At 36.6% G+C, this 20,254-nt stretch overlaps 5 protein-coding genes across 5 annotated transcripts; 1 reads left to right on the top strand and 4 right to left on the bottom strand.

The window, feature by feature from the left end:
* The first annotated feature begins 747 nt into the window (after positions 1-747).
* Positions 748-1,964, top strand: LOC126584518 (probable protein phosphatase 2C 62). The gene is made up of 6 exons (XM_050248877.1): positions 748-753; positions 995-1,042; positions 1,126-1,170; positions 1,265-1,384; positions 1,492-1,728; positions 1,863-1,964. Exons 1-6 carry the CDS (start codon positions 748-750, stop codon positions 1,962-1,964), a joined length of 558 nt encoding a protein of 185 aa, XP_050104834.1.
* Positions 1,965-2,579: 615 nt separating this feature from the next.
* LOC126587650 (berberine bridge enzyme-like 22) lies at positions 2,580-4,281 on the bottom strand. Its single transcript, XM_050252739.1, is given in 2 exon segments — positions 2,580-3,000; positions 3,002-4,281. Coding segments are annotated over 2 exon segments (1,578 nt in total). The 3' UTR covers positions 2,580-2,702.
* A 1,349-nt stretch (positions 4,282-5,630) lies between these two features.
* LOC126584517 (tetrahydroberberine oxidase-like) lies at positions 5,631-7,339 on the bottom strand. Its single transcript, XM_050248876.1, has one exon. It carries the CDS (start codon positions 7,248-7,250, stop codon positions 5,631-5,633), a length of 1,620 nt encoding a protein of 539 aa, XP_050104833.1. The 5' UTR covers positions 7,251-7,339.
* A 1,840-nt stretch (positions 7,340-9,179) lies between these two features.
* Positions 9,180-10,976, bottom strand: LOC126585155 (berberine bridge enzyme-like 15). Its single transcript, XM_050249550.1, has one exon. The coding sequence runs from the start codon at positions 10,918-10,920 to the stop codon at positions 9,316-9,318; it is 1,605 nt and encodes a 534-aa protein (XP_050105507.1). The 5' UTR covers positions 10,921-10,976; the 3' UTR covers positions 9,180-9,315.
* Positions 10,977-13,959: 2,983 nt separating this feature from the next.
* LOC126587640 (berberine bridge enzyme-like 15) lies at positions 13,960-16,534 on the bottom strand. Its single transcript, XM_050252730.1, has 2 exons — positions 15,387-16,534; positions 13,960-14,901 (listed from the first exon to the last, which is right to left on the bottom strand). The coding sequence occupies exons 1-2, from the start codon at positions 16,470-16,472 to the stop codon at positions 14,338-14,340; spliced, it is 1,650 nt and encodes a 549-aa protein (XP_050108687.1). The 5' UTR covers positions 16,473-16,534; the 3' UTR covers positions 13,960-14,337.
* Positions 16,535-20,254: the final 3,720 nt, after the last annotated feature.

The raw sequence follows: 20,254 nt of genomic DNA, 5'->3' as shown, positions 1-20,254 counted from the left end.
GAGTAGATTATTACATTATGCAATTAGCATTTTAGTACCACATAATAATTTGTTCAAAAATATATAGTGAGGTTAAAATTTGCGGAAATTTTATTATATTATAATGTATGACCTACACCTCATGAATAAAATGTTAGAATGTGTGGTCAAGTATCCAACAGCTAAGGATCTAATTGTTCAAACCTCAGGTATTCATTCTTCACTACCACACTAATTTCTCCGAAAATTATATAGGAACAATAACTATATTATAACGTGGGCATACACCAAATGAATGAAAGGTCAAAATGTGTGGTCAAAGTATCGAATGGCCAAGGATCTAATCGCTTAAATCTCAGCATATCCCATACAGCATACTAGAGAAACCCTAAAATTTGTATTCTAAGAGTTAAATTGGTGGGTAAAGGAAAGAAAGGAAAAGGGAAGAAAAAACTCCTTTGTTAGGGTTTCTGTATCATATGCTTGAACAGTGTGCTGCAAATCAAAACTGAGCACCAAAACAAGGGAGGCCACTTGTACTCTCTCACTCAAGCAGTGTGGGATAGGGAAGACCCCTTTCTGCGTGTCCTTTTTTTCCCATTTCTCTTTGACACGTCGACGCAACAAAACACCAAGCTTCCTCTCTTTGCACACACATATATATATATATATATCTGAATTTACTTACATAAGTATTTATAGGTAAACAAAATTCAGAAACAAATTTGTCACCTGCTCTCCCAATTTAAAAACCGAGATCAAACAGAAATGAAGGTAAGAGAGAAAATCCCGGTATTAGATTCAATAAGTCTTCTGTTTTTTCCTCGCTAAAAGTTGGAATTTCGTCCTTCAAATCTGCTCACCCTTCCCCGAAAGTGTCCTCTCGGGGGAGGAAAATATGTTTCCGATCACGATTTAGCTATTTTAAACTATTATGCTGTAGTGTCACTTGCATGCATGCACGGTAGCAGTTTGCGTACCTTATGCTGACTGACTTAGTAGTCTTTACTTGCAGAGAAGGGATCCAAGCTTGAAGTTTGACGAGGACTCCCACAAAGTAAAGGTACAAAATCTTGCAGATGTCTTGAACTGCATGAATCCTCTCAATACGATGCCTTGCATGCTTAGTTGTTGCTTTTGCTGCAGAATACAAGACTTTCTCCAAAAGCGGTATTACTAAACAAGATGAAGGTACATATGTCCTTCTCTATATGTGATTCAGTGCCTTTTTTGCTATGTTAATTATGCTTGAATTCGTGTTAACTACAATTACTTGACTTCATAGTGGAATGGTAAAGTTTTCTTAATGAGGGTGTGTATGGTGATCAATGTTCAAAATTTTGGTAGAGATGGTTTAGCAAAACAGATAACTGTGGATCATGATCCGCAAGGAGAGAAAGATGCTGTTGAAAGCAGAGGTGGTTGTTAAAAAGGCCAGGTACTTGGTGCACAAGTTTTTACACTTCAAACAATTGGTATGGTCCTATATTTGAGTAGAAATTTTCTGTACAGGACCTCCTGGCGATAATTGTTAATGATATGTTTCAACGTTTGCGTATATTTCGTCTGATGTATTACCAGTTGGCTAGTCTTCTAAAATTCATAGTGATTTTAGGAAATATTCCACGTGTTGATGGCCAATTAGCTATGACAAGGGCATTTGGGGATCGAAAACTACAGGAGCACATAACTTCAGGACCAGATATAACAGTAAAGAAGATTGACGCTGAAACAGATTTCATCATTTTGGCAGGTGATGGATTGTAGAAAGTAAGCTCAGCATTTTCTTTAAATTCTTAAAGGTTTTAACATTTCAATAAGATAATGTATGTACTTGTAGTCGTCCTTCCAAATGCTTGAAACCTTTTGTTATGTTTATGCAGGTGATGTCAAACCAAGAGGCTTACGATTGCATTGAAGAGTTGGATGATGCTCAAGAAGCAGCTGAGGAGTTGATTAAAGAAGCCTTATCTAGGAAAAGCTGAGACGATATCTCCTGCATAGTTGTTGTCTTTCACTAAATATGTCAAACTTTCAGCTGTACCGAGTTTGACATTGTCAATGTTTCCTTCTATGATGTGTAAGTATTTGAATTTTTAAACTAGGTCCGTTAGGAAGAGTAATTTCTAATTTTCTCCACATTAGCAATGGAAGTTTTGCACCAAGTGTTGAAATTTTTTTAGGCCTTCTCCCTCGTGGTTAATTGGCGCAATAAGCGGATGTTCACATTCTAACAATGATGTCATTAGACTGTCTACGTGTTAAGCCCAATAATTACACTTGGGTTGGGAAGCCCAATAGCCAACATAAATTGAATGCACGTTTGTCTATCACCTAATAAGTTGATACTTAAGGTCAAGATTTTTCAGTTTTATGATACTCTCAACATATGTGGCATGAAATACCAGATGATTCTTAAAAGAAAATGCTAGCTGCTAATCCTTCACTTTAGGAAATCTTACAAGACTTATGTTGCTCGGTACTGTTTGGTAAGAAAATATTAACTTTTCTAATGACTAACTTTTCACATGCTGGTTGATCCATATAAGCTTACTGAGTGGGATTTTTTGCTTATGTTTTTTTTACTTGATATCTGCATATGAAAAAGCACTTGATTTCTTCATAGAAAGAGGACACAAAAGAGTTTTTTTGAGGTCCTTACACTCATTATGCCTGGCATTGAATAGACAGGGAATTTACCTGAACCTGAAGAAACATTTGTTTCAAACCTCTGTGATTTCAAACAAAGAAGGAAGAGGAGGGATGCTTTGTTCATTCCTGAAGAAGTTATCTGGATCGGCCTTGCTCTTCACCTGTGCCAGCCTCTTAAAGTTACCCTTGAAGTACCTTGTGCCCCAGGTACTCGCCTCCAAGTAGCTTGTGTTTTGCACGTTGGCACCCAAATCAAGGTCCTTGTAATTGATATAGGCACCCCTTGGGGACCTAGAAACATAAGGGCTCATGAATCTGTAAAGCATTCTTATCCAGTGGATATGCTTGTTGGTTTCCTCCACTCCACTTCCACTTCACTATGTACTGTATGTTGAACAAATTACCTTTTCTGTGAGGAAATGGGATTTCATGTTCTGAGATCTCATTCATTTTGCCACCATATGGATCCAAAATCATGTACACATTTTGTTCCTGCTGAAACCTCTCCCAAATCCCTTGGAGTCCCGATTCGGGTATTGGGTTCTTCACGAAGTCGGATTTAGCCTTGAAATTCATCTTCCAGAGGGGATTTCTAGATAGCAAGACATCTGAGGGCTGGCCATTTTGGAATCCAGCAAAATACTGGGCAGATTGGATCCAACTCATCTCAATGCAGTCTTTTGCCTGCAATCCCAGCTCTGGAAAGCTCAGCTTAATCAGTGGGATTAATCTGTCAATTTTTCCAAGAAACAGTGATTGGAAAGATGCTTGAACCTTTTTCTGATTCCCACTCCCCACATTCTGAATTATGACTCTGATGAAAAGATCTTCATGAAATTTGTCTGCAATATATTGCCACCTGTGAACAAGGCTGGTAGCTCCTTCGGCTAGGGTTTTGTCGACTGTAAAACCAGTCACAATTTTTGGAACCTGAACCAATTTGATTTTCCATGAAACTATGATCCCAAAACTTGATCCCCCACCTCCTCTAATGGCCCAAAACAAATCCTCACCCATTGTTCTTCTGTCAAGGATTCTTCCATTCACATCAATTAACCGAGCATCTATGACATTGTCAGCTGCTAGGCCATGCTTCCTGATCAGGGTTCCAAACCCACCTCCACTGAAGTGCCCTCCAATCCCAACAGTAGGGCACAAACCTCCTGGAAATCCATGGACCTCACTTTTGATGGCAATGCTATAATAAAGCTCACCAAGTGTAGCTCCTGACTGCACCCAAGCTGTTTCATCTGCAAGGTTGACCTCGAGGGAACGGAGATTGATGAGGTCAATGATGATAAATGCGGTTTTGCAGAGGTAAGATAGGCCTTCATAGTCATGTCCTCCACTTCTAACCCTGACTTGCAGGCCAAGTTTCCTGCTGCAAAGAACAGCTGCTTGGATTTCAGACTCATGGGAAGGTGTGACAAGGAGAAGAGGCTTCGATGTGGAGTTTAACCACCTAGGGTTTTGCTGCGAAGATTGCAAAAGAGATGAATACAAAGAAGAGTTTGAGGTGTGAATGTTTTGATCAGAAATTTTGCTGTAGTCTGCCATGCACTTACTGAAAATTTCACCACTGATTGAAACAGAAGATACCGAAGGAATTGAGACCAAGAGCAAAGAAGCTAGTAGTGCAATGAACTCCATCTGTTTCAGGAATTTAGGCCTTTAGATTTTGATGAGAGTGTGGTTTGGCTATATATATATATATATATATATTTTTTTTTAGTGGTATATTTTCTTGGTGCGGGTGGAATGTTTAACTTAACTAGCTATTAGATATGCTGAATTCGGCTTGTTTTTATTTCTGCTCATCCGCTGCGTATATAGGAACAAAACCAAAGAAAGCGATGATTCCGATGGAGTGAATTGAGAATATCTATCATCTGCCACATTAAAAACAAAAGTTATCCTTTGCTTACAATTTAGTCGGCACTCGGCATTTGAAGTTACTCTTGCCGTTTTTTTGTGGAAATTGTAATCAATAATGTGTTGAGACTTGAGACGCAAGTCACCTAATTTTATTTTATAAAATATTTAACTATTTCAATGTCAAATTATGATATGATGATAAGTAAAAAAAAAAAAGCATATAAAAGCTAATGAGTGTTTAATTTTTTGTCACTTTTCATAGTTAAGCACTAGTTGAAAGAGCCAACTGAATTCATTCTTATTAATGAAGTATAGTAGCCAATTCCACTTGGTGCAAATTGGCAAAATATATGGGCTAATGCATGTGGGACTTCCATATGCTTTGAGTTCTGCCTGGTTGCAAGACAACTAAATACAAAGCTCCATCTAGAACCAAATCTTCATCATATATAGTTTAATGCACCGGCTAGCTCTCACTCTCTCTTCGAGGGTGAAAATGCCTGACTCGATCCTTCTGTTCTAGGCTTCTTAGGATCAACATGTGTTGAAAGGGTCATATCTGCTGACTTTTTCAAACGTGATGCGGCAGCATACAAGGGGTTGATAGTTGTCCACATTACCGATCTACTATTTTTTATGTTTCTCATTGTTCTTCTATGTCGTACACATATTTATTTAAGTGCCATGTAGGTTTTTGTTGTGATAATTCTAATTGTTTTAAATATAAGCAAGCTTCGGTAAATGTTATTCTGGTCATCAAGTCAATTAGCCGTTTTATTAAGCGTCGTTAGAGTTTTGAATGGAAAAGATTTTTAACCACATTGAATATCATGACCTAAAACTGAATCATGATTATAAGGATTGTTATCCCATTCATTAATCTTGCGGAATCGTTCCTTGTTCAACTATGTTGGTCTAATCTTCTCATAGGCCTTGCTAGATCTGACAACTGGATTGGGCTTTGCTAAGCCCTCTCTGCCCAATGCTGAGTTAAGTGACTTGAGAGCCATATCATGCATGCCAATCAAACTCACCCCCTATCCCAGTAAAAAAAATTACAGCAAAAAGGATGGAGGGAGGGTCTTATTAAAATTTGTCAATTTGATTCTAACATCAAACAACTCTTAAGTTGGCACAAAATTTTGCTCACTCGTGAAGAAGTTTTCATAATCAACCTTACCTTTTATCTTGGCTAATCGCTCAAAATTTCCTTTGAAATACTTTTCACCCCAAACCTTTGCTTCCTCCAAAGTTCCTTTGATATTTCTTCCAATGTCCAAGTCCCTGTAGTTAATATATGCAGTCCTAGGGTTTTTGGTCACAAATGGAGCCATGAAGTTGTAAACCCTATTGATCCCTTCCAAATGCTTCTTCTCAGCCAAAGCTCCCCCCTCAAACCACTTCGTGAAGTACTGAATGTTGTACAAGACTCCAGCTCTATGTGGAAATGGAGTAAAATCTTCTGAAATCTCAGCCATTTTTCCACCATAAGGATCCCAAATCATTATACCAGGAGCCTCACCGTCTTGCATCACCTTCCATATGGCTTCTAAGTGCTTTTCTGAGATGGGTTTTGTCACAAAATCACTTTTGGCTTTGAAAAAGCCCTTTTGCACATGGTTTCTGTCCAACAAAAGCTCTAATGGCTGCCCTGGGTTCTCACCATTAATGTAGAAAATAGATTGAATCCAGTTTATCTCCTTGCAGTCCTCAGGCTTCAAACCCAATTCGGGAAAGCTCTTTTTCATCAATGGGACTAGTTGATCAATGGTGCCAAGAAACAAGGCATTGAAGTTGGCCTGGATTGTTTTGCCACCATTGAAACCTTTTCCCACAAAAAGAATGACTCTTATGAACAGATCTTTTTGAAACTTGGATGCAATGGCTTGCCACCTGTGAACCAATTTGGTTGCGTTTTGTTCTAGGGTTCTGGGGATTGTGAAAACCGTGACCTTCGGAGGAACCGGAGCCAACTTGATCTTCCATTCAAGTACAACTCCAAAGCTTGCAGCTCCACCTCCTCTAATGGCCCAAAACAAGTCCTCCCCCATCGATTGTCTGTCAACAATACCTCCATTTGCGGTGACCACGATTGCATCCACAACATTATCACTTGAAAGCCCAAATTTCCTCATCAACACGCCCTGACCTCCGCCGCTGATATGTCCACCAACACCAATAGTAGGGCAAACACCGGCTGTGAAACCAAGTTTTCCTCTGCTCTTATTGGCAACATGGTAGTAAAGCTCACCAAGTGTTGCACCGGATTGAACCCATGCAGTGCGTTCTTTGCTGTTGACTTTAACCTTATTAAGCTTGACGAGATCGATGATGATGAAGGGTACATCAGCTTTGTAAGAGAGGGCCTCATAGTCGTGACCCCCGCTTCGAATCCTGACCTGCAAGCGATGTATTTTGCTACAAATGATGGCAGCTTGCACGTGTTCGTATAGATAGGGTGTGATGATGTATTGAAGCTTCTGATTCGTGCTGTTGAATCTGAGGTTTTGGATGGAGGACTCAAAGACAGACGAAAATGAAGGGGAATGAGGATCGAACAAAAATGTGCTTACGTTGGTTAAGGATCCTGTCGAATGGAAGCCAACGCAACTATAAAAATTCAATTCCGGGGTGAGGTCATATGTTGCAGAAGAAACTGAGAAGAGAGAAACTATTGCAAATGTTAGAAGGTGAGCCATGATTTGCTTCCCCTCCAATATTTTTACTTCTGTTAGCTGCTTCATTTATACTTTAATTTTTTGTCCTAAAATATGTAAAAAAAAATTAACGGGAAGAAAATTAAAGAACATTAAAACAGAAATAAAATTTTTCCTTATTAATGATATCAGTTATAAAGAATTATGCTTGTGTCTGTATAGAACGTATATGCTTGTGTGTGTATAGAACGTTTGAACATTTTCTTGAAATACAATCAATGGTCGGTGAGCAAGTTTTGCAAAGAAAAATTAAAACGACGTATTAACTTTTGTTTGCAAGCCTTTGAATTAATAAGTAAAACTCTTTTGAGTGTAAAAATTTTTTTCCGATAAGATAATAAAATTGCAAATAAAAGTCTCAGCAGCAACTCCACTAAAGCAGTCAAACTGCCAGGCATACAAAGCTTCATGAGGCAAAACATAGTGCTGATAAACCCAACCTATTGATTTATCTCTCCACCCACTTCTTCTTTTTTTTTTTTTTTTTAATTTGACACCAATTTTACCTTCTTGTAAAATGACATCTAAGATCAAAGAAAAAAAAAGATTTTCTTCTTTGTTCACAATCTCTCCGCAACTATCTCAATTCTTTCAAATAAAATGGAATACCCAAAAAAGGAATTGGGCTTGAAGGGATGAGATTGGATTGTCGAGAATTTGGAAATTGGGAATACAAATGAAATTTTGGGAATGAGGCATGAGGCTTGGTCGTGAGATTTGGGAGGTAGAGGGAAGGTGGTTGCGTTGGGGGTCTGAAGAGAGGGAAGGACGGACAGTTCTGCAGAAGATCTGAGAAGTGACTGAACTAAAATTCTAACTGGGATAAAAATTGAGAAGTGAGGCCTTAGAGGTGAATAAGGGCTGGTTTGGTATTGCTGTGCTTTGAAAAAAAACTGCTGTGAGAATAAGCGGCTGTGCTGTGAGAATAAGCGGTTGTGAAATAAATCAGTAGAACGTTTGGTAAACTTTTTTGTAAAAGTGCTTTTGGAAAAAAAAACAGTCTGATAGTGGGTCTTTTCATTAAAGGAGCACTGTAGCTCTGTGTGCTTTGAAAAAAAGCCAGTTTTTCAAAGCTGCAAATAGCAGCTTCAGCTTTTTCCTTTGATTTCAGCTTATTCTCACAGCAGCTTCCAAAATAAGCCCTTTTTTTTCAGTTTACCAAACACCTAAAACCCTCACAGCTTTTTTTCATAGGTGTTTTTTTTTAAGCACCTCACTCTCAAACTAGGTCTAGAGGCTCGGCTTGACTTATCAACACTCTAATATTTAGCAGCACTCTAAGCCACCCACCTTTTCGTCTAGATAAAGAATATTATTAAAATCTCCAAGAAGGATCCAAGGAGCATTAGCAGGCTGAAGATGAAGTAGCTAATTCCAAAGTTGAGGTTGGTTTTCTTTTTGGGTATAAGCATACACAAAAAAGAAACCAAGGAGCACCAGCTCTCGAATCAGTGGCTACAGAATGGATGTACCGAGCATGTGAATGGAGAACAGTAATAGAAATAGAATTTGATTTTTCCATAACAAAAAAAGACCACCACTTTGTCCCCTAGTTGCCTTGGAGACCCTCTCCCCATTTTCTTACTGTTTCCCCCCTTTTTGAGCTTATGGATACCTACATTTTGTTGAGAATTATTTACAAATTAGTTGATGAGTATAATTAACTGTAAATTCTTCTTTTATATAACTTAACTGAATGACTAATGCCTAAAAATTAGAGAAAAGTTGGGCTAAGCCATATTTTTTATAAGGCATATTATATTCTAAACTACTCTAATTAACAAGGAAGGGGTTTCGAACTTGGGTGTAAAAGGGCCGGCATACTATCCTGGCCAACTAGTCTAATCTCATCTATGATGAGAAATATTGTATTTAAATTATCTACCACAATAAACTCATTGTTGCAGAGTGCAAATTAGCTACATTACACTACTTTACAAAACACGGACTAGAGAATAGAGGGCAAATAGACTTCTCTGAAATTTTATTCCAATGTATATAATTGGCTAAACAGAAGCATATACAGAGCACACAGATCATAGCAACGAAACCCTTAAGCTTCTGCAAACACCATATCGAGGTTCCTAGCCATCTATATATGGCCTTGAGTTTGTGGAAGAGGTGGGATGCTTTGTTCATGCCTGAAGAAGTTATCAGGATCAATTTTGGTCTTAACTTTCACCAATCTATTAAAATTGTCCTTGAAGTACCTGTAACCCCAAGAATTTGCTTCAATAAAGTTTGTACTGCTCTTTTTATTAGTCCCCAAATCAAGATCCCTATAATTCACATATGCCTGCCTTGGAAACATTGTGACATAAGGAGCCATGTAACTGTAAAGCTTCCTAATCCATTCCATGTGCTCTGCCTCATCTCCAGCCTGCCATACAGTCAAGTACTGAATTTTGAAGAGAACATTTCTATGGGGAAAAGGTATTGCGCTTTCAGAAATCCTGCTCATCATTCCGCCATACGGATTCAAAATCATCACTGGAGAGGTTTCTTGCAGCAGCCTCTTCCATAGCCCCTCGAGCGTAATTTCTGGAATCGGGTCCTTGACGAAGTCTGACTTGGCTTTGAAGTAGATCTTGGGTAGGGTAGCTTTTCCTTGTAGCAAAATCTCAGTAGGAGTTCCACTTGGGTACCCTGCTATATATAGCACCGATTTGATCCAACTTGTTTCAGTACAATCATTTCTTGTCAAACCCAATTCAGGGAAGCTTTTTTGCATAACATTAAGTAATATTTTAGAATCTCCAAGAAATTGAGCTTGGTAAACAGTTGTGATAGTTTTGTTGCCCGTTTTGCTATCATTTGATACTTGTATGAAAACTCTGATAAAGAGATCTTCATCAACAAATGGAGCTACTTGTTGCCATCTATGGAGGAACTTTGTGGCACCTTGTTCCAAGGTCTTCGCAACTGAAAAAACTGTCACATTTTGTGGAACTGGAACTAACTTTATCTTCCACCAAAGGATGATTCCAAAGCTTGCTCCTCCACCTCCTCTTATTGCCCAAAACAAGTCCTCCCCCATTGTTTTCCGATCAAGAATTTTCCCATTAGAGTCTATGATTCGTGCATCAACGACGTTATCAGCACCAAGGCCATATTTTCTCATCATGGAACCATAGGCACCTCCAGTTATGTGCCCACCAACGCCTAGACTCGTGCAGACCCCGGCAGGATAACCATGAGTTTGGCTTTTCTCTGCAATTCGGTAGTAGAGTTCACCAATGGTGGCACCAGCTTGAACCCATGCAGTGTTGGATTTAATATCAACACTGACGGATCGAAGGTTGGCAAGGTCAACAACAGCGAAAGGTGTTTCGATTTGGGAGACATAGGAGAGGCCTTCATAATCATGGCCTCCACTTCGGAACCTGAGATGGATTCGAAGCTTTTTCGCGCAAATAACAGCGGCTTGCACATGAGAATCATGCACCGGTGTGAAAATAAAATCCGGCTTTGGCACTGAAGAGACCAAGTACCGGAGGTTTTGTGCAGATGATTCAAGGACAGCAGTGAAGCTAGAATTTTTTGGAGTGAGAAAGTCTGAAGAGAATGGAATGGAAGTGTTAGAATAATGTGAGAGGCACTGGATGAAATTTTCTTGTGTTGAAGGTGGAGGATGTGCCCATGACGTTGATAGCACAAGGAAAAGATAAAGAGAAGAAATTGAAAAGATTGGAAGCATTTTGTTTTGCTTGTTTGGAGTTCGATGGTGCTGAGGAAATTAAGTGTCTTGTGCAGCTTTATAGAAGTTTGAAGGTCTCTTAGTGGATCATTTTTTAGTGGATATCGAATCATTTTAGTGATATCAAATCATTTTGGGTTAAAATTCACCTTAGAGCAACTTCAGTGGAGGAGCCTCCCAGGCAATTCACTATTTAATCCACCTAGTGAACAGTAACTGCCTTTAATAAATAGTGCATTTCTCTGGCAATTGTCTTTTGCATCTTCACCCCTGCACTGAATAACCTTGGCAATTAGCAATAAAATATTAGTATTTTTTTATTTATAAAATAATACATAATAATTTCATTTGTAATTTCGGATAAGATTTTTAATCGTTCTTGTTGCGCCACGTGTCATTATCCGAAAAGCCAATAGCAATTAAATTTTTGTATTTATAAAATAATTCAAAATAATTATATTTGTTATTTCGGATAAGATTTTTAATCGTTCTCGTTGCGCCACGTGTCATTATCCGCAAAGAAAATTATTGGTGATGGATTTTCGATAAGATTTTTAATCGTTGTGTCAAGGCACGTGTCATTATCTGAAAAGACAATTATTGGTGATGGATTTCTGATAAAAAATTTAACCAATCACGTCGTGCCACGTGTCACAATCCGATTACAATCTTTGAGGATAGATTTCCACCAGATTTTTAACGAATGACGGCATGACACGTGGATCATTTGCTACTGTTTGATCCACAGCCCCCGAGCAACCTCCCCCACTGGAGGTGCTCTTAGTGGATCATTTTTTAGTTGATATCGAATCATTTTAGTGATATCAAATCATTTTGGGTTAAAATTCGCTTTTGACTAGAATTAAATATAAGACTTCTCATCTAGACTGTAATATTAAGTGAAAATAAAAACTCGTTTAAATATTTTATTCATAATTGACAGCATTCAACACTTTATTGATATGATATAAAAAATTTGTTCAAGACAAGAAGTTGATCCCTCTCCTAAGAGCATCTCCAAAAGAGATGTCAAAACGTACACATCAACTATAACAGTAAAAAAAACCACACTAATATTTTCCAACCAAAGTGCCAAATCCTATGTGGCGATGACATGAATTGGCAGCAAAAAGGTAAAAAGGTTGCTGTCAAATTTGACAACAGCTTCAAATGTTTTTTTATTAATTATTAAATGAATTTTATTAATTTTTAATTAGGTTAATCATTTATTATAATTAATGTTGAGTTGACTGATACAATTATCCTATTTTTCTTCTTCTTTTCAATCAAGGAAAGTGAACAGATTACTGATTAAACTTTAAATGTCCTTTATTAAATTTTAATTAATTTAATAATTTATTTTATAAAATAATAATTTAATTTGACATATTGGTTGGAGAATAAAACTTTAAAAGATGTCAAAATGCCACATAAATTGTCAAAGTTTAAATTTTATATTTAAAATTTGACAACTTCTTTGGAGATGGTCTAATAACTCATAGTTTTGGGGTTCAATTATTGTATACTTTCCCACATGCATGTTTGTTTAGCCCGTTTTCTAACAAATTATGATTTCGAGAATCCATTTATCTAATGACAATTTAGTATTTAATTCGAATCACTATAAAAAAAATTATAGGTCATCTTGGTCAATGACTCGATGACTCAACACTAATATGGAATGACAGGAAATAGATCCTCTCCGAATCTCTTCCATCAAGGCCACCGAATCAAGTGATCCAGACCCTTGAAATTTGATCTAACGGTTAAAGTTATTATAACTTTTAAAGAGGGCTCATGTTTTTAGTCGTTGAATCAAATTTCAAAGGCCCAGATCGCTTGATCCTTTTCGGAATCATATACTTTAATATATCTGACACTCATTTTCCACAGAAAAGGATCCTCGCTGGATCCTTTTCTTGAGGATCCCGAGGATCTTGTAATTGTGTCCGTTCATCGTATATTGTGCGGTCAGTTTTCGTTAGGTACTATTTATATTTAATTTTAAATTTAAATTTTAAATGATTTCTAACCACACGATGTATAATGAACGGACATGATTACAATATCCCCCGAATTCCCAGGAAAAGAATCAAGCGAGGATCCTTTTCCATTTTCCACCACAAAATATCCCAATATATGCATGATTAGGCCTGCCTCGTTTTCCAGCCTTATGGGTTTAGTCAAAAGATAAATCTTGGGCAATCAAATTAGGCTAATTCCAGCTTAATTATTTTATTTACTGACGCTCCGGTTCGAAAATATGACTACGGGACAGAAGTTCAGGGCCGAAGGGGTAAAGGAAAACCTAGGAAAACTTTGGAAGAGACCCTAAGAAAAGACTTAGAGTACTTGGATCAAACGGAGGACATGACACAGAACCGAGAGCAATGACGTTCTAAGATTCATATAGCCGACCCCCACTTAATGAGAAAAGGTTTTGTTGTTGTTGTTGCAGTTCTCAAGCTCTAGACTTCCAACCGAGGAAACTTCTTTGTAGTTTTTCTTAGGCTTGTATTGATTCCCGGTCTGAAACTGTTTTTTAATTATACTTTATTTTTGAAATTGGATTTACCTCATTTACCTCTTAAAACTCCAAAATCGAGTTAAGTCACTCTATTTATGTATGCAGCGGCAAAGATTTGGTAGTTTTAGAGGTTTAGGGCAGTCTGAAAATTTCATGCATAGCCAACCATAATGGCTCATCTCAACTAGCATGGTCTGAAATATCCATACTGCCCTTTCATTTAAAAGTCATGAGTCAGAATTTATAGAAGTGAAGTGAAATTGCTCAATTTTTACACTTTCAAGAGACAAAATAAGATAGATTCAATTTAAGATGTAAAGTGAGACTAAAAATCAGTTGGGTTGTTGAAATATAACCCATGAAGTGGGCTGTTCGGCTATAATAACTCGGATTACTTTGAAATTTTGAATTTCAAGCTTCTATTTTATTTAAACAGTTATATGATTTCGAATTTTGGTAGTTTCTGAAAGATTAGGTGGTAGTATGTTAACCTTATTTTATAAATTAAATAATGAAATAAAAAGAAACTTTTATTTTAATTATCTTCTACAAACACATTATTGCAACCCTCATATCAGTTACATTAACATCACTTTTCTACAACAGTTGGATGACGAGACCAAGATACTTCTTTGATGACTTTATTCTAGTCTATATAAAATGGTAGATGATTTTCGCACTTTCTTTTTCTCCTATGCATTTCTCTCTTTGTTTTTAGATCGAATAAATTAAAAAATAACTAGAGGCGGAAGCAAAGAGATGAGTGCAAATAGAGAAACCGGGGATGTGAAAATCACTATACCAAGTATAATTGGCTAAGTAGTCCCTTCAACAAAGCACACTTATCAAACCAAACAAATCCTTACTTACCATGCTGCAAACACCATAATCTAGCTGTTCTGTTTTGTATGGTGATGGCCTCGAGTTCTAGATCTTGCAGGGAGTGGAAGAGGAGGGATGCTTTGTTCATGCCTGAAGAAATTATCAGGATCCACTTTGGTCTTAATCTTAATCAACCTTTTGAAGTTGTCCTTGAAATACCTCTTCCCCCAAGCACTTGCCTCAATGAAGCTTATGTTACTCTTCTTGTTAACCCCCAAATCAAGATCCCTATAATTCACATACGCCTGCCTTGGAAACATTGTGACATATGGGGCCATGTAGTTGTAAAGCTTTCTGATCCAGTCCATGTGCTTTCCTTCATCTTCTTTCTCATCCTGCCATGTGGTCAGGTACTGGATTTTGAAGAGAACTTTTCTATGGGGGAAAGGGATTGCACTCTCTGAAATCCTACCCATCATTCCACCATATGGGTTTAAAATTACTAGAGGAGACTCTTCCTCCATCAGCCTCTTCCAAAACCCTTCAAGCCCACTTTCAGGAATTGGGTCTTTTACAAAATCTGATTTGGCTTTGAAGTAGTTCTTGAACGTAGATTTTCCTTCAAGCAAAACCTGTTAGGAATTTAAAGGCAACAACAAATAAAACTTTAGTCCGCAGATCCACCAAAAGAGTAAAACGAACACGATGAATGTCCAAACTTCATTTAGAAACAAGCAAACGCAAAGAACACACGATATATACGATTCACACAAATAATTGTGCTACGTCCTCATGCATTAAATTGTTTCCACCAAAGGCCTATTTGGGACTGCTAAGAGTATTATGTAATCCATTCTATAATAACAACAGTATTTCTAAATAAATAATTGGCAGAAACACTTGAGAAAAGTATTTTTGATGTTGTTCATTAGCACTTGCTAGCTAGGCGCGTCATGAAGCACTTTCAAGTGGTTTTCTAAGTATTACTTGGGTTTTAAATAAAAACTTTGACATGTTTATAGTAAAAACACTTTTAACAAAAGCACTTATGAGTAGAAGTATTTCTAACCTAAGTAGTCCTATATGAGCCTGAACAAATACATAAGATGATTATTACCTCAGGTGGGGTCGAACTTGGGTACCCTGCTATGTACATCACAGCTTTGAGCCAGCTTGTTTCTGTGCAATCTTTTTTGGTCAATCCCAACTCAGGGAAGCTGGTTTGAACAACATCAAGCAATCTATCAGCACCTCCAAGGAATTGGGCTTGGTAAAGAGTTGTGACAGTTTTATTGCCAGTTATGCTATCTTTTGACACTTGTATGACGACTCTCATGAAGAGATCTTCATCGAGCTCAGTGGCAGCTACTTGTTGCCATTTATGTAGGACTTTTGTAGCGCCTGTTTCCAAGGTTTTAGGAACAGTAAAAACTGTGACGGTTTCCGGAACGGGAACCAGCTTTATCTTCCACCAGAGAATGATTCCAAAGCTTCCTCCTCCTCCTCCTCTGATTGCCCAAAAAAGGTCTTCTCCCATTGCTGCTCTATCGAGAACTCTCCCACTCACGTCAACGATTTTTGCATCGATGACATTGTCGGCTCCAAGGCCATATTTTCTCATCATGGTGCCATATGCACCTCCGGTTATGTGCCCACCAACGCCTAGACTCGTGCAAAGCCCGGCAGGGAAGCCATGTGTTTTGCTCTTCTCTGCAATTCTGTAGTAAACTTCACCAATGGAGGCACCAGCTTGAGCCCATGTACTGTTATCTTGGATATCAACGATGACCGATCGAAGCTTGGCCAGGTCCACAACGACGAAAGGCGTTTCGATTTGGGAGACATAAGAGGCGGCCTCATAATCATGGCCTCCACTTCTGACTCTGAGGTGGACTCCAAGCTGCTTTGAGCAAATGACAGCAGCTTGGACGTGGGAATCATGCAATGGTGTGAAGATAAACTCAGGCTTTGGCGCTGTAGGGACCAAGTACCTAAGATTTTGTGCTGAAGATTGTAGGAATGGGAGGAATGTAGAATTGTTGGGGGTGATCAAGGCCGTGGAGAATGGGATTGAAATCTCAGAATTTTCCGAGAGGCATTGGCTGAAATCTTCTTGTAATGAAGCTAGAGGATGTGCCCATGGAGTTGAAATCAGGAGAAGAAACAGTGAGAAAATTGAAGCGTTTGGAATTGGATGATTCATGCCTAATTGCCTCGTTTAAGGTATTCGCTTGGTGTGGTGTTGGGAAAGTGGATGATGGTGTGTGTTGCTTTATAGATGCATGATTCTCTCATTGACACCACAACGTCCTCTTGAGCTAATGCAAACGTCATGTGGCGTTGGCACGAAAAAATTATTATGGATGATTGTTGCCGAATAGATAATGTGGTATAATTTTTCTGCTTATTTTATAAACAAATTATGGCTGTCACATGTCACATATATAATTATTTTATATATAAGATTTCAATAAATAAATACATATTTTTTATCTCGTATGTACTCGTATTGTTCTTCAAGTGTGTGAAGAGTGTGGAGTATGGACCAATTCAGCAGTAGTCAACATCTTTGATCTACCATTTCTTTTAAAGGAAAACTAATGAAAAATGTTTGAAAACTTTAAGTTTTAATGATAAGGACAAAATAAAGGGTAAAATGAATAGTACCAGGATTGACTTTTTAGTGTAAAAATATGGTTTTTCGTTAAAGTGAACAATACCGGATGCTTTTCGTTAAAGTTCTCTTCTTTTAATTCATGTTCCTTTACAATTAATGTTTTGAGTATCCAGACACAGTTTTATCATGTTCTTGCTTTAAATTCAAGTTCCCCTGTACATTGTAAATGGTTCCGAATCAGAAAATTCATTTTTCTGGGCAAAAGGAACGTGCAATATATTTGATCAGTTTTTTTTTCTTTATCAATATTTCATATCCAAAAGTTCAAGTTTTTAAAATACATATTTTATACAGAGAATTATTTTTCTTGAATTTGCTAGATAAAATGGTAGAGCTTCGGTTTCGGACAAAAAAATCGTTACTTAAAATAGGTTTGTCGTCGACTTGCCACTTAAAACTATGGTAGACCCTTAAACCATATTTTCTTGGTATACATATATTATTGTATTAGAAAGAAAAAAAAGAGAATCGCAACGAGCGCTTTACCGTAATGATGGAAAGCAATATATTTATGCATCTTAGTGCTCAGTCCGATCTTCATCTTCATCTCCATCTCCTCCTCTCCTCTAACAACTAACAATTTAACTTACTAATGTTATCGTTTATAAAAAAAAATGAAATTTTTATTTACACTTCAAATATTTAGTTGTGCACTCCAAACTTTTAATTTTTTGAAAGAAAAAAAAAATACTCTTATGAGAAGTGCATAATTAGATTTTTCGAATGTCAATAACAATTCAAAAAAAAAGACCAAAAATTTAAGATAATAATCTTGACTAGGGATGGATATTTAGTGGATTGGTCAGGTTAGACTTCAACTCGTTGGCCAATTCAATAGGCTCAGGTTGACATTATTGAAATCTATTTCCACACAAAAATGGGCAAACCAACCCACTACGCGTTCCAAGAATAAGTGACACCCAAAACGTCACATATTGGTTCATGTATAGAATTCTAGTTGGGAATGTATGAGGAAAGCAGGGTCACATATAGAGCCAATTTCACAGAATCTATGTTTTCATGTAGTGCTAAGCCATCTTAAGGCGGGTTGGCTTGGGTGGGTACTATGATTGAGATTATTTACTTTCTTTCTTATCCCTAAAGTGAGCATGAGTGACAAATAATCTACAAAAAAAATCATATTAAATCATATAAATTTGTGTTGTACAATCACTATCTATTACTTAATATTTAAATTTCATTATTAAAATAAATTATAAAAAAAACAAGTGTAATAACAATTAGATTTTATGTATATTTACATGTAATATACATATTTTGCTACAATATTTACATGTATTTAATATAATCACCATCTCAACTGGTAGATAATGATTGTGTTAAATACATATTATTCACATGAATATATCTGACAGTCATTAATGATTGTATTAATACATGCAAGTATTGTAGCTAATAATATTTAAAAGGAAAATTGGGCTTACTAGTCCTTTGACAAATACACCTACCAAATTAGCCCTCATCTCAAAACGCAATCTCTACTAGCCTTCTTTCACAAAAGTACCCTCAATTTTTTATTAGTAGTCTACCAATATTGCATCAATAATGTATAAATAATGTGTCGATAAAGAGAGTATTTTCCGTCAAAAAATGCTAGTAGGGATTGCATTTTGAGAGAAGGGTTATTTTTGGTTGGTGGGCATGTAACAGGGCTACAAAATATTATGGTATGTCGATTTCTATTGGATCAAGAATATTTCAACCCAACTCAGTTCACCTATTGAACGGATGATTGAGTTTTTACTCGAAAGTAAAATTTTCAAGTTTATAACCGAACCCAACTAAACAAATTTTGGTTGAGTTTGTTGATAAACCCACTAATCTTGACAACTCAAATATGATATACACGAGCCACAAGACTCAGTTGACTTTACTGCAACCCCCTTTGCCATAGTCATAAAGCTTAATCATTGTTGATTATCTGATAATTAATGCATTAATTCTTTAGAATCTATATTATTATTAAGAAAACCATCATTGTTAATTTTTTGCCCATTTTTTTTCTATTTTGCCATCACCTTTAATACACAATACTTACATAATAAGGGCAAAATAGTAATTTTGTATCTTTTGAGAAAATAACAATCATATCCTCATTTTTCCTATTTTACCCTCACTTTTGATACACAATATTTACATAAGGATGACAAAACAGTAATTATGTAATATTAAGATAAAATATGCACTTATTAAGAGAAATTGTTTCACCATCATTTTTTCATACTCTTTTAAAAATTTTAAAAACTAATCACACTCCTTTATAAAAAAATAAAAAATAAAATAAAATTATTCACATACACAAAATATATGCTCATCGGCTAGTTTGGATAGGGATAACTTCATGGCATACAAAAGATAGAAGTGGATGAGGAAAGATAAAAAACAAACATCCCGTGAAGCTCGATCCTAATCGCCGGATATGACCTTCTCAAAACCAATTAAAAAAATAAAACGAAAATAACGGTTAGAATTGAACAAAATCATGTAAGAAGTTAGAAATAATGTGTTTATCATTTGTCTGTCATATATTTGGGTCAAATTAAAAGACACGAGAAAGGAAGGAAAGTAAAGCGAAGCAACAATGCTGGCATAACATAACATAACATCACATCAACTTTCACATTTCTAGATTCTCAATTTGACTATTGTGTCACCACCACGCCTCGTCTAGAGAAAGTAATGCATAACCAATTGGACAATGACATGCCCATAATTAACTATCGTGGCCCTCAATTCAGCTGCTATTGCGCTCGTGTTATAGTTTAGACTAATTTTTATATTTAAATCCTTATCAGCCAGGATATTTCATTCTTAACTGTACCTACCAGAAATTGAGGCTATGAAAAATTATGATTTTCATACTCTTGTTTTCTCGTTTTGCACTTACTCTCTTATTTAGGTTCGTTGATTCTTTTTTAATTTAATAAAATTATGAAAAATTTTATTTAAACTCATATAACATCTTTCTACACCTAACTTACTATCTTCACTTATATTATTTTTTATTAAACAATTAATCTATCTTTAAACCCAAATTTATTACCTAAACTACCATCTCAAACCCAATTCAAAATGTTAAGTTATCTTTACACTCATTCCCTTTATAAAATAACATTTGTAATTGAAATTTTTTTTTAAATAGGCGTCCTTGCCCACCCTCTTCCCACTAGCATTTCCATGGCTACTTTTTTTTTTTTTTCTTTCTGCTATCAAACCCATACATTTGCCTTTTTTCTTTCGACTGATGTGCATAAGCAACAAATCAAACAATTCATCTCCTTATATTT

Source organism: Malus sylvestris, chromosome 10 (genome assembly GCF_916048215.2).
Source record: "Malus sylvestris chromosome 10, drMalSylv7.2, whole genome shotgun sequence".
Lineage (NCBI taxonomy): Eukaryota > Viridiplantae > Streptophyta > Magnoliopsida > Rosales > Rosaceae > Malus > Malus sylvestris.
This window is presented reverse-complemented; position numbering and strand designations above follow the sequence as displayed.

Bases quoted from the DNA above. Each gene is read 5' to 3' on its own strand.
- LOC126584518 (XM_050248877.1), top strand. The intron at 1,171-1,264 runs GTACATATGTCC...TTGACTTCATAG, and splicing joins TATTACTAAACAAGATGAAG to TGGAATGGTAAAGTTTTCTT. The intron at 1,385-1,491 runs GTTGAAAGCAGA...TTTTCTGTACAG, and splicing joins CGCAAGGAGAGAAAGATGCT to GACCTCCTGGCGATAATTGT.
- LOC126584517 (XM_050248876.1), bottom strand. From the start codon at position 7,250: ATGAAGCAGCTAACAGAAGTAAAAATATTGGAGGGGAAGCAAATCATG.
- LOC126587640 (XM_050252730.1), bottom strand. From the start codon at position 16,472: ATGAATCATCCAATTCCAAACGCTTCAATTTTCTCACTGTTTCTTCTC. The intron at 14,902-15,386 runs GTAATAATCATC...AATTCCTAACAG, and splicing joins CAAGTTCGACCCCACCTGAG to GTTTTGCTTGAAGGAAAATC.
- LOC126585155 (XM_050249550.1), bottom strand. From the start codon at position 10,920: ATGCTTCCAATCTTTTCAATTTCTTCTCTTTATCTTTTCCTTGTGCTA.